The sequence below is a fragment of the Sus scrofa genome, chromosome 3 (assembly GCF_054392235.1).
Source record: "Sus scrofa isolate SSC_HxYL_T2T_F1_AM1 chromosome 3, Sscrofa_HxYL_maternal_Yorkshire_Landrace_v2.0, whole genome shotgun sequence".
NCBI lineage: Eukaryota > Metazoa > Chordata > Mammalia > Artiodactyla > Suidae > Sus > Sus scrofa.
Genome location: NC_139385.1, coordinates 105,677,399 through 105,690,428, shown reverse-complemented (window position 1 = coordinate 105,690,428; position 13,030 = coordinate 105,677,399). Strand labels below are relative to the sequence as shown.

At 55.6% G+C, this 13,030-nt stretch overlaps 1 protein-coding gene across 4 annotated transcripts in view; it reads left to right on the top strand.

Annotated features, from left to right (window-relative positions):
* The window catches only part of TTC7A (tetratricopeptide repeat domain 7A), a 134,905-nt gene that overhangs the window by 89,718 nt on the left and 32,157 nt on the right, over positions 1-13,030 (top strand). For all 4 annotated transcript variants that reach the window (XM_085019367.1, XM_021087552.2, XM_085019368.1 and 1 more), the window contains one exon: positions 729-889. In XM_085019367.1, coding sequence (XP_084875493.1) covers positions 729-889 — 161 coding nt within the window. The remainder of the gene's footprint in view (positions 1-728; positions 890-13,030) is intronic.

The following is a 13,030-nucleotide window of genomic DNA, read 5'->3' as shown; positions in this document are numbered from 1 at the left end:
TCAGGACGTGACAGGAAGGACGGATCTTCTTACCTGCTCATTTGCTGCCTGGGCTTTGGGGGCTTGAAGAGGAAACTCACATTTTCCAGTGTGCTCAGAACTCGGCAGGATATTTCCCTCCCTTGTCTGGCTCTCTCAGCCACTGTCATAGGTTGCAACTGTTATCCTCGTTATGCAGCATAAGGACTGCAGCTCAGAGGCCAAGTGCTCTGCCCTAGGCGCCAGCTAGGAGGTTGCAGATCTGGGATCCACACCCCCATCTAACCCCAGAGCGTAAGCTCTTGCCACTGTGAGTCCTGAGGAGGAGGTGGCGTTTGTTTATCTGTCAGCCCCCGTGACCAGGCTCAGAGAAGAGATCCGAATGAAGCTAGTGGTCTGGGTGGCGTCTCCTCACGGCCCCCACGCCTCTCTGGTCTAAGAAGCGCTTTGCAGCCAGTCCTTCATGGTGCACTGTGAACCTGCCGCTCTGGGTCGACTCTCTTGCCTGGGGACAGCACTGGCTTCCCTGGCCCGCCTTAGGACAGCAGATCCTTCTTGCCCTGTTGTTTGGGGGTGTGTTTTCTCATCAGACCTCACCCTCACCCCACCCCCGGTGCCCGGGGTCTCACTTGAATCTGACGCACCCTCATTGGCTGGCACCTGACCCCAGGAGGTGGGGGTGGGGTGGGGGAGGGGGCGGAGGTGTGAGCCTTGGGGAAGGTCGCTAAGCTGGCGGTTTTCTCTGGCAGATCTCCAGCGCCATGGAACAGCTGCAGGAGGCCCTGAAAGTGTGCAAGGATGATGCCAACGCGCTCCACCTGCTGGCGCTCCTCTTCTCCGCCCAGAAACACTACCAGCATGCCCTGGACGTCATCAACATGGCCATCGCAGAGTATCCCGAGAACTTCAAGTGAGTTCCCCGCAGACACTGCTGAGCTGGGGGGCTGTGTGCAACCCTGCCTCGCCATGTCATCAGCCAGCACACACGGATGAAGTGCCCGCTGCAGGCACACCCCCCGGCTGGAGGGTCAAGGTGGGGCAGTGACCTGTGGGGTCAGAGCCTGGTTCTGGCGTTCTGTTTTGGGCTGGGTGGCACCCTGTGGGAAGTGGGGAGCTCTCTGTGGTAACTGCAGGCTCCCCGGGGGGCTGCGCGGACCACTAAGGAAACTGTGCTCCAATGCGTGTGGCTCGAGGTGCTTCCATCCCGCCCTGGGCTCTGCATTTGCGCCTCATGGGGACACCAACTTGTGTGAGGTCATCATGACCCTGGCCGGGCTGATGGAGGCCAAGTGAGCCATCCACCTACTTCCAAGCAGGCCGGGCAATCGAGGGGAAGAGGGACCATCCCTCCCGGTGCCCCTGGCCTCTCCCTCTGTCACCAGCTCCTCCACAGCCCTGTTTACCACGTTGCCCAGATGCCTGTCTCTGTGGAGCAGGGTTCATGCTGCACTTGGCCCTGGTGGTGGTGGGCAGGACAGGCCTAGACCCCTGTGTCCTCACCTATTCACAGAAGACCCCCTGCCACCCACCCAGGACATTGGGGAATAAGAGACTCCTGGGCAGCTGAGGCCAGAGGGTGCCTTGCTCTCTGGGGGGTGGGGGGCGGGGGATGAGGCAGGGGGGTCATCTTGATTTCGGCCCTCCTTCCCTGGGCAGGTGACACTGGGTGTAATAGACCCTGCTTCTCTGAATCCCATGATCCCAGGAGGAGCGGCCCTGAGCACCCCCACTTCTACTGTGCCCCACCTTAGGGCCAGAAGGAGGGCCATTTAGAACCAGCCAAAGGGATTCAGAGAGCAGATATCCCTTTAGCAGAAAGGAATGTGGTACCCTGAGAGGTGACTCACGTCAGCAATGGAAACAGGTTCACAGAGAATTAAGGAAATTGGTGGGTGCCACAGCCCCGATCGGTGATCAAGGGAAGCTGCCGCCGGTCCAGCCCAGGGAAGGTTCCTTCTACATGGAGAGCCCAAGCATCTGTCTGTCCATCCTTAGCCCAGCTGGGGTGGGACTGACCATGCAGGCAGGGTTCAGGCTTCCCTGTGCCCTTGGCCTTCTTCAGAGGCTGCTGCTGTGGCTTTGCCTGTGGACTTTGCTGGGGATGGCTTCCTCCTCACCAGGTTTCAAGCAGGGTGCTTTGGGAATGGCAGCATCTCAACCATAATCTCCCAGTGTCCCCACTGAAAGCGGGAGCCCCAGGGAAAAATGCCTAGGATGGGCGTTCACCCTGCAGGTCAGCCCTGCTTACCTGGGTCCAGACTGACCCCCCTGCCCAAAACACCCTGGCACCTGACCCCATCGTCCTGGGCCAGGTGGGTCCCAGATGCCCAGGGCCAGGAGTATGCAGATACAGTACATAGCCAGCTCAACATAGCCTGTTCTCAGTGTCCGGGAGATGGCCCTGGCTCTTGGCCTCCACCATGCATTTGAGAAATCATTAAAATTGAAATGAGTTCATTTCCAAAGGCAGGTTGCAGAGTTCCCATTGTGGCTCAGGGGTTAAGGACCTGATGCTGTCTCTGTGAGGATATGGGTTCAGTGCCCAGCCTCACTCAGTGGGTTAAGGATCCTGCATTGCCATGAGCTGTGCTGTAGGTCACAGGCACAGCTTGGATCCTGTGTTGCTCTGGCTGTGGTGCAGGCCAGCGGCTACAACTCCAATGCAACCCCTAGCCTGGGAACCTCCATATGCCAAGGGCGTGGCCCTAAAAAGGGGTGGGGGAGAAGCAGGTCACTTAGAGAATGCTCAACATACTAGATAAAACAACATGTGTGGACAAGAGATCGGTTACCTGATCCCAGATGCAGTACAGCAGGACCTCCTGTGCAGAAGCTTATTTTCTACTTTTATGAAAATACACAAAGGATGAAGTTCCTCCTCTTCCAGAACCAGTTACCTGGGTTTTTCTCAAGCTCCATCCTCACACCTGGCAGGGTCCGACCCCCATCCGCCGCCGGCCGTATGTGCACACCTTTGTGTGTGTGTGTGTGTGTGTGTCTGTTGTCAGGGTTGAGTGGAAACAAAACCCGTCACAAGACCAGGCTTAGAATCCTAGAGTTGAGAAAAGGCTCCTTGCCCAGCCCCTGAATCAGAGTGTGTGACATAGAAGAAACAAGAGGCCTTAGACATTGTCTTTCTTCCAAGTGAAATCTTCCATGCAGGTGGAGACAGAACAGGGGGGAGCAGAGCCATCCCAGGAAGGCCAGGGGTGTGTGTGTGTGTGAGGGGGCTGGTCACGTGCTCCTGCCTCCATCCCTCAGCCCCCCGGTCCCAGTACAGGAGCCCCCATTCCAGCATCTCCCACCTTATTGCACATCCAGGCTGAATGCTTTCTGCTGCAGAAAGGCCATTCTTTGCAAGTCTGCTTGAAGCCCACGCTGTGTGAGGCACAGTAGGAGTAGGCTTTGTGTGTGAGGGCAGCATCCTCCGGCCCTGGCCAATCAGGAGGTACCTTCTGCCGCCCATCCTCTTCCTCCTGGCTCCTGGCTCCTGGGCTGGGCGAGGAAGCCTTCTTCTTCATCATCAGCTTCCCCCAAGTGCTCTCTCTACCCCTCCGCTCCTCCCACCTCGATCAGGTGCCAGCTGTCAGCTCCTTCACCAGAAATGCTTCACCCACTCAAAGTGTCTTCACCCAGCCAGTGGGGGAGGTGGTCCTTGCCATGAGGTTGGTGACACTCTGCCAGGTGTTCCGTGGGTGGACTTCTGGACCTCCAGAGGCACCTGTACCTGAACTGTGGCATTTGCACCTGCATGCAGGCAGCCAGGGAAGTGGCTTTTAGCCAACCCTCCAAGGGATCCTGAACCCAAAATAGATGGGAAGCCCGGGTGCAGATTTGTGCAGTCAGTCAGTGCACAGGACAGCTGCTGCTCTGGGTCAGCTGCGTCCCCACTTCTGCAGGCAGGAGCCTTCTGAAGGGGCAGCATCTGCCATGGGAACAGCGCTCCCCCATCCAAACACCACAGAGCCAGGGCCTCTCAGGGGCTGCGGTCTTAAGAAGACACCTCTGAGGTCCCAGCCTAAGGAAGGAAGAGCCTCAGAGGCCTCCTCGGGGCACCTCTGTTACTCTGTTCCTGCAGAGGGACCTCCTGTGGAGCCCTGGGGACCAGAGCATCCCAGCAGCCCGGGATGCCTCACTCTATGAGGTCTGCCCATCCAGGGGCTGCGGGGATAGAGAAATAGAGCCAGGTTCTTCATCTCTGAGCCACCGTGGGGCCCTCACATCCAGACCCTGAGGGGCTCCTTCTTGATCTGGGCCAGCCCTAAAGGCTGCCAAACTAACTGGAAAAAAATACGTAGGGGGCTTCTGGCTTCCAGAACTGTGAGAGCATATAGTTCTGTTGTCTTAAGCCAACACCAAAACCAACCAACCAAAAAAACCTTAAAAAAATAGGGAGCAGGGAGAGGGAGAGAGAGTTGGGATTGGGGGTGGAAGCTCCCCCTGCCACACAGTACTCCGGAGTGACCCTAGCTCTTTGCAAATAAGTCAGTAACTTTTCCCCACAGATGAAACCCATGGATTAGCAGGAAATGTCATTGAGTCCATTACCGGTCAGGGATCACTGAAGAATGTCATTGCTCTTCAGTTGAAACTGCATCCTGCCACTCCAGCTGCTCCCTGCATTGGGAACACGCTGTGTGTGGCTCCAGCTGTTGCCACGGCAGTTAATTAAACCTCTCACCCCATAAATATCACTGCGGCCAAAGGGGAAAAAAAAAAATCAATCCCCTTCGCCCTGACCTCAGCATCCCCAACAAGGTCTGTATTCTAAGCACTTAAAGGCCTGTGGTCTGGGTCTGTCTGCCACCCAGTGCCCTGCCGATGGCTGTGTCAGGTGGCTGGGACCTGTTGAGGCGCTTCCTTTCTGCACAGGCTGCCTTAGTGAAGGAGAGGCTGGCAGGGTGGTGTCAGGGGTGGAGGAGGCCTGGCACAGGCGATGCTGGTGGGTGGCACAGACCCCTGTCCTCGTGAGCCTGTCCCCACGCGGGAGCCATAGCAGGTCCCTGCCTGTGCCACCTCCAGCTTGCCCCTCCTTCACGTGCCTCCATCCTCTCCTCTGCTTAAAGGCTCCCATCTGTCCGACCTCCCTCTACCTCCAAGGTCTTGTGAGACTCAGATAAGAAAAGATTGCACAAGCGGTTTTACTACTGGGATCAAGGACAGCGGGGCGGGTGGGGGTGGGGGTGCGGGTCTGGAAGATGGTCCACAAACAGTGTAAGGCTGTGATCTGGGTTGTGAGGGAGGCAGTGCAGGCCATGGGCCAGGCGGTGGGGAGGGGGCTGCTGTGATAAGGTGTTCGGGCTCCGTAGCTGCCCAAGAGGTCACCATTCCTACGGGGAGACTTAAGCCTCCGGGAGAAAAACCCAGCTTTCGTGGAGTTGACTTTTGAAAACCCTCCTGAATTCAGGGATTAGAAGGCAAAGCAAAGAGGATCTCAGTTTCCGTGCGGCGGGGCGGCCGTTGGTTAACAGAGCTTGCGTTTCAAAAGGCAGGAACGTGATGAGGCAGAGAACAATGCCCTGTGGGGACAGCGTGAACCTGGCACGGGGTGTTTGGGGGGGGCACCCAGACACCCAAGCAGCTTCCTGAAATCCCAGGGGCTTCAGGCTAAGAAGCCCTGGACACATGGGCAGGCCGGGCTGTCGCTGGCCGGTGTGTAGGGGGCCTCAAGGGGGCAGCAGGCTCCCTGTTTGGAGCTGGGTTCCGAGCCAGATCAGGCCTCGGAATGGGAGAGGTCCAGCAGCCAGCGCAGAGATGCCTGTGTGTGGGTCGCTTCTCCGGATTGGGACTCAGCTGGGAGGGTCATGGGGAACAGGCTGCTGATAAGCTTGGTTCCCGAAGCCACGGACTCCGTCGGGTGCTGGTTTTAGGTAACAGATTCCTTGTGCTTTAGTCAGGCCGCTTGTCAGGGGACGGTCGCCATAGTAACCAAACAACATTCCTGGGCTAATGATGGGAGCTTTCCAATAACCAGTCCGTCAGTCACTGCTCCCACCCTGGGCCTGGCAGCCTGCCAGACCGGTTTTGAAAGCCCAGGCCATGGGTTGGTTGGCAGAAGAGGAGCCAACTGGTTTGTCCTTCCCTTCCCCTCGGTGGCAGGGCCACCTCCTCCCACTCTGCCTGGGAGTTTCTGCCCAGCCCAGGTCCTGGAACACTTGGAAGGTCCTGGGGGAAGGGGTGTCGGAGCCCTAGGGAGCGCTCCCCAGAGCAGGAGCTATATGGCCCTCTTGACAAGCCAGAGCTCGCCACGTAGAAACAAATGGAACCAGTCACAGCATCTCCCCCAGGAAACCTGGGCTGTTTTGGAAAATGTTTGAGTTGACAGACTAGGTGTTAGCTGGGGCCAGACCTTGGCTGAATCCGGCTAAGGCCAACGTCAGCTTCAAGGGCTCCCCTCTGATTCCCTACCTGGCCAGCCTCACCTTTTTCTTAGGTTTGCGTGTGTTAAATGTCCAGTCGTGCAGAAATGATCGGAGGCCTGGAGCTTCTGTGAATATCTCCGCCTTAAACTCGGCATGTTTGCTGGATGGTTCTTATTAGGGACTTGCCATAGATCAAAAGGACACTTAAAATACCAGTGCTTCAGCGAGGGGGCTGGAATCAAAGGTATTAGCACAAACAGAGTTTTTCACCTTGCCAGGTTCATTAGACATTTTTGGCTGCCACAGTCCCTGGTGAGGACAAGAGCCGCAGGGTAAACTTGCAGGGCATGTGGTTGATGGGAGTGTTAAGCCAGCCATAATCATGGGCACCGGCCCACTCTTCCCCAAAGGTCAGCTCCTGCTCAGCTAAGCTGGGTTGACATTCAGCATGTCCCTTCTCTGGTTGTTCTGTGGAGCCTCCTGTGACCTCACTGTGTGACACTGCAGTCTGCTAGTGTCCTCACTCTCTCTGTGGCTTCTGCTTACACTCCAGCTAGGAGGGTAGATGATCCAGGGGGTTTGATTTGGGGAAGAAGAGGGAAAGGGGGGACAGACAGGTATTTGCAGGCTTTCCAAAAGGAATTCTTTGTTTGAAAGTGGTTTGGGGGAGTTCCCTTTGTAGCTCAGAGGTAACCCACCTGACTAGTGTCCATGAAGGTGTGGGTTTGATCCCCGGCCCCCACTCAGTGGCTTAAGGATCCAGCACTGCCATGCACTGTGGCGTAGGTCACAGATGCGACTTGGTTCCTGCGTTGCTATGGCTGTGGCATAGGCCGGCAGCTGTAGCTCCCATTTGACCCCTAGCCTGGGAACTTCCATATGCTGCAGGTGCAGCCCTAAAAAAACAAATAAATAAAGTGGTTAGCCCTTTGCTTCCTGATCCTCCTGGAGGATCCACATTTGCTGGAGGCAGGCACTGTGTTCCCGGAGCCTTTGGTTTTCAAGCAGGCGTGGCCCATCCCCAAGTCCCTGGGAAAGGATCCAGGAGGCTTTTTCATGCCCATGAAGTAAGGCTGCCCCTGCCCCTGCAGTGGGTGGTCTTAGGTCCCCAGGTCTGCTCCCTGGGTAGAGATTATAGACCAAGACCAAGGTGTTTGCTTCTTGGTGTCTTATGCTGCGCTGGAGCAAACATTTGTTCCGTTGAAGTACCTGCTTTCTGGAAATTCTTCCACCCTGGAATGAGTTTGGAATGGGTCTGTGGGGTTTGGTTCATATATTTCAAGATTAAGAATTTGTGTCCAGTGGTAACTGGAGGTGACCTGCCTCTGAAGGAAGCCGGGCCGGAAGGCCCCTGGTTCAGACATCTGTCAGGAAAGCTAAGGGTGTGCTGTGGGTGCTGGTGGCTGTTCTGCAGGTGGGGCAGGGCTTTGAAGCAAAGAGGTGCTAATCCTGGAGGCAGAAGCTTGCGGGCTCTCAATTTTAAAGCTTCAAAGTCAAAGCATATTGAATGAATTCATTATGAGGTAGAGCGTCAGTGCAAACCTTGAAAGATTAGGGGACATGGGTCGGTGTATTCCTCCAGAACCAAGGAAAAATGATGGGTTTTCAGAGCTGAGAAAAAACAGAACCAAGGAAAAATGATGGGTTTTTAGAGCTGAGAAAAGCTGCCGTAAGTGTCCCTTCCAAGGCAGGGGTTAGTCCATGGGAAGATAATAAAGACGGGCCTATGGCCCTCTCCCTTTCAGGGAGGCCGTTCCTCTTAGGGCTTTAAAATAATACCCTTGGAGTTCCCATTGCAGCTCATTGGACACGAATCTGACTAGCATCCATGAGGACACAGGTTCGATCCCTGGCCTTGCTCAGTGGGTTAAGGATCCTCTGCCACAGGCTGGCGGCCACAGCTCCAATTTGACCTCTCGTTTGGGAACCTCCCTATGCTGCAGGTGCGGCCCTAAAAATAAGACCAAAAAAAGAAAAAAGTAACACCCTCAAAGAGCAAGTGCGTGGGAGCGTAATCAGTTCATTGCCCTGGTGGAGTCTGGGAGGCCTGTGTCCTTGAGCACTTCCTGGCTTTGCAGGTCTGAGTGAGCACCCGGTGACTACAGCCTGATTAGAGGCGAGGGCGTGGCTGCCTCCTACACAGACACTGCTCCTCCCCTTCTCCCCACTGCCCATCCTGTGCTAGGGGAGGGACCTCAGAGCCCCACCTGCAGGCTTTCATCCCTGTCCCTGCTGGTCAGATCCCAAGGGGTGCCCTCCTTACCTGGCTTCGCTTCCAAATCCATCCTCACAGGCTCCCCTCAGGCTCCACTTTGCCCTGAAGCTCCTACACTTAACACTGAACCCCTCAGGAGCTCCCGCTGTGGCGCAACAGGATTGGCAGTGGCTTGGGAGCACTGGGACATGGGTTTGATTCCTGGCCCAGCATGGTGGGTTAAGGATCCAGCATTGTCGCAGCTGTGGCTTAGTTTGAGGCTTCAGATCGGATCTGATCCCTGGCTGGGAGCTTCCTATGCTGTGGGGCAGCCAGTTTAGTATCAGATGCTTCTTCTGTTTCCTAGTTGCCTTGGATGTGTGGTTGAGCTTCCCTGAGGGCATGGAGGCACCTGCAGGGCAGAGAAGGTCTATCCTCTGGCTCCCCTTCCTCCCTGCAGGAAACCCAAGGTGGGGCACCCAGCACACCAGTAGCCCCTCCCACGGGGAGACCCTGGTTGTCGTTTTGTTTGTTCTCTAAGGAAGTGGCGGGGTTGGGGAGTGAGGGGGGATGACACATGGGGGTGTCGGCTTCTTACAGCCCTCAGAGTGCTCTCACATCCCCTTAACCTGGTTTGGTTATTGTTTGGGTTTGATTTAGTGTTTATAACCCTCCTACTCTAAAAGTGAAACGGCTTAACAGGAAAGTTAGCTGCTATCTCAGGGTCAGCTGACAAGTGGCAAACCAGGAACTAGAACCCAAGCCAGCTGATTGGCTGAACAACCCCAATATGCTTGAACTCCAGGCGCTTCAATAATAGTACCACAGCGGGACACCCAGGGCTCCTCTGCACCAGGCACTGCTCTAAGCACTTTTCGTGCATTAACTCTTTTTTTCTTTCTTTTTTTTTTTTTTCCTGGTCTTTTCAGGGCCACCCCCACGGCATATGGAAGTTCCCAGGAGTCGAATCAGAGCTGCAGCTGCCGGCCTACACCACAGCCACAGCAATGCAGGATCTGAGCTGCCTCTGCGACCTACACCGAGGCTTGCACCAGTACCAGATCCTTAACCCACTGAGCAAGGCCAGGGAGTGAACCCGAGTCCTCATGGATCCTAGTTGGGTTCATTACCGCTGAGCCGCTACAGGAACGTTGGGAGGTGTAGGAATGGTTACTCCCACTTTCCGGGTGAGGAAACAGAGGCGCAGAGGGCATAAGTAGGCACCTGTGTATAACGGGCTCAGTAAGTCATAACAAGAGGACCCAGGTGGACTGAAGCCATTATGTATGTTATTTGCACATAACAACCATCAGAGCTTAGCGACCCTGTCATTTCCATTTTATAGCTATGAAGCTCAAGCTCTAAGGCAAAATGACTGGCCAGCATGAGGGTGAGGGGGTGGGGTCCCATAACTAGCAGGGAAGCTGGGATTTGAACTTGGGTCGGCCGACTTGGGCCCTAGTTTCCCAGAGGAGCCCTACTTCCTGTAGAGCTCCAGGCGGTGCACAGGCTCTGGCCTCCTGGCTGAGGACTTACTTTCCAGAGGCGTGGCTGCCTGACTCAGAGAATAGCCTGCTTTTTCCACTCAATTATGTGTTTTCTATAAAAATAGAACTCTTCATTAAAATAACGCAGCACAGCCATCAGCTGGAATTAGTAATTACTGTCCTTTAAAGAGATAATTGCCCCTTTTGTGTATTCACCCTACCTGCTGCCACCCTCTCCCCCTCTTTGGCGGGGCTCCTGCCATGGCCAGGAGCCGGGGCCGGGGGACCTGAGAATGCACCGATGGGGCAGTGGGACCCGGGAGAGGGGTGAGTTCCCGCAGGCTGCTTTTCAGCTTTGCTTCCTCGGGTCCTGGTCCTGGGGCCCCTGCAGCTTTCCCAGCCTCAGTGAATCCTTGTGACTCAACTTCCTTCTTCTGTTACCCAACAAAGACTTGTTGAGTGACATTGGGTGAGACGCTGGGGATTCAAAGATAAGAAAGACACGGTCCCTGGAGTTCCCGTCGTGGCTCAGTGGCTCAGCAAATCCGACTAGGAACCATGAGGTTGCGGGTTTGATCCCTGGCCTTGCTCAGTGGGTTAAGGATCCAGCATTGCCGTGAGCTGTGGTGTAGGTCGCAGACGTGGCTCGGATCCTGCATTGCTGTGGCTCTGGTGTAGGCCGGCGGCTACAGCTCCGACTCGACTCCTAGCCTGGGAACCTCCATATGCCGCAGGAGCAGCCCAAGAAATGGCAAAAAGACAAAAAAAAAGAAAAAAAAAAAAAAAGAAAGAAAGAAAGAAAGACATGGTCCCTGACCGAGCGCAGGGTCTGGGAGGGAAGACTGGTAATGATGGAGCCATCTCAGGATGCCCACTGACCTTGCTCAGGGGGTGGCCAGGCACCGGGGGTGGCTGCCTTTAAAGTTTCTGTTGCCCTTAGTCCTCCTAACAGCCTTCCTGGTGGCACCATTGTGGCCCCTGTTCAACAGCCAATTGAGTTCAGAGAGGCAAAGGCACCTGCTAGGAGACAGCAGGGCCGGGAAGGGGACCCATGTTGCCTGATGCCAAAGGCCCTGTTTCAGCACAATGTCCTCCTGTTTGACGGGGAGTGACTCCCTCAGGTTCACAGCAGTTCTGGTGTTCAAGTGTTTCTTGCCCGTGCTGCGTCAAATGTATAGGGAACTTCTTTTAAGGAACATGAAAGTGAAAAATGTGGACCCGTCGTGCTTGCCACCCACACAACCCCTGTCCTTCCCTGCAGCCAGCTCAGCTCTGCCAGCATCCCCCTGCCACCAAGAGTTGGGTGCTGGGGTGAGCAGTGGGGCTGGGGCGGGGGGGTGGGGTGGCACACGGGAAGATGACTGGAGGCCTTGGGTGAGAGCAATGGACACGATGACAGTGCTTGCTTAGCCAGAACTGTTGTCACAAAAATATCCCCCGTTTACAAAATAATTCTTTTTAAAAGAAAAAAAATTTTTTTGGAAAGGCTCATGTTCACCCCAATCTGAGGAAGCCCACCCTAAGCTATTGCGTCCTCACAGCAATGCAAAGAAATGATTTGTCTTTGCCTCCAATGAGAATCGCTCCAAGGCTCCATCCTTTGACAAATAATTAGCAGACTGATCCCAGCTCAGGATTGCAGGCAGGGCAGGGCCTGGGAGAAGAGAGGGGAAGGGGAGGCGGGTACCAGGCCCACCCATGCTTTCCCCTGGGTCCTCCAGCCTCAGCCCCTGGCTGGGGCCACCGGGAAGGCTGGCAAAGCCAGTGACCGGTGGTGATACCCAGGGACGCTGACTTCACTGGTCTCTGTCTTTCCCCAGGGGAGGAAGGCTGCCCAGGCGCGGACAGATGGCAGGGCTGAGATCCTTCAGCAGGGCCTGGCTCTGTTCAGGTCTGATGAGCACCAGCCTCTGGCCCCAGGTGCCGGCCTGTGCAGGTGACTCGGAAGGTGGTAGGTCCCAGCCTTGTCCAGAGCATAGTGGCAGATGAGGTGTGCGGTGAGGATGGCGGCGGAGGAAGCCCTGAGCCTGGCCTGGGGTGGCTGGTGTGGGCTGCCAGGGCTGTCACGGCAGTTAGGGAGGGCGTGAGCTCCTAGACGGTGGACCTGCGGCTGCACTGGGCCTCCTTGCTAAGAATAGGGTGCACATGTCTGTGGAGAGAGCTGACTCTCCGCTCAGCCCCAGCGGCCTCAGCCCTGCGGTGGAGACAGAGGGCATGGTGTTGCCGCTGACCTTTGCTCCTTCACCTTCCCCAGAAAGAACACTCACGTTCACATCTGCCTACAGATGCAGCAGTGGCAGTGTGGCCAAGGTGTGAGGCCTTAAAAGACCTCAGTGTTGGACTTCCCATCGTGGCTCAGTGGAAACAAACCTGGCTAATATCCATGAGGATGCAGGTTCAATCCCTGGCCTCGCACAGTGGGTTAAGGATCCAGTGGCTGTGGCCGTGGCATAGGCCAGCAGTGGTAGCTCCGATTTGACCCCTAGCCTGGGTACATTCATATGCTGCATGTGTGGCCCTAAAAAGAAAAAAAAAAAAAAAAAAAAAAAAAAGTTTATTCCGCATCTAAGAAACAGGGAAGTACTTGCAAGAGGGTTCACAGCCAAGGTTGTTTGGCCCTGAGAGTGTTGGCTGTGGCTCCGCTTGTCCCCTTTGTGCCTCTTCCCTTCTCATGCCCGTCTCTGGGCCCAGGAGCTGTGAGGAGGACCACCTGCCTTGCTGAACATGCTGTGAAGCTCTGGGGTTCTCAGAGCCTTCAGAGACACCTGGCTGGGACACTGCTTTTCAGCGTCTGCGAGGCCCACGTTTTTATTCTTATTTTTATTTATTTATTTTGTTTTAGGGCTGCACCTGCGGCATATGGAGGTGGTTTTTTTTTTGTTTGTTTGTTTGTTTTGTCTTTTTGCCTTTTCTGGGGCCATTCCTGTGGCATGTGGAGGTTCCCAGGCTAGGGGTGGAATCGGAGCTGTAGCTGCCGGCCTACGCCAGAGCCACAGCAACAAGGGATC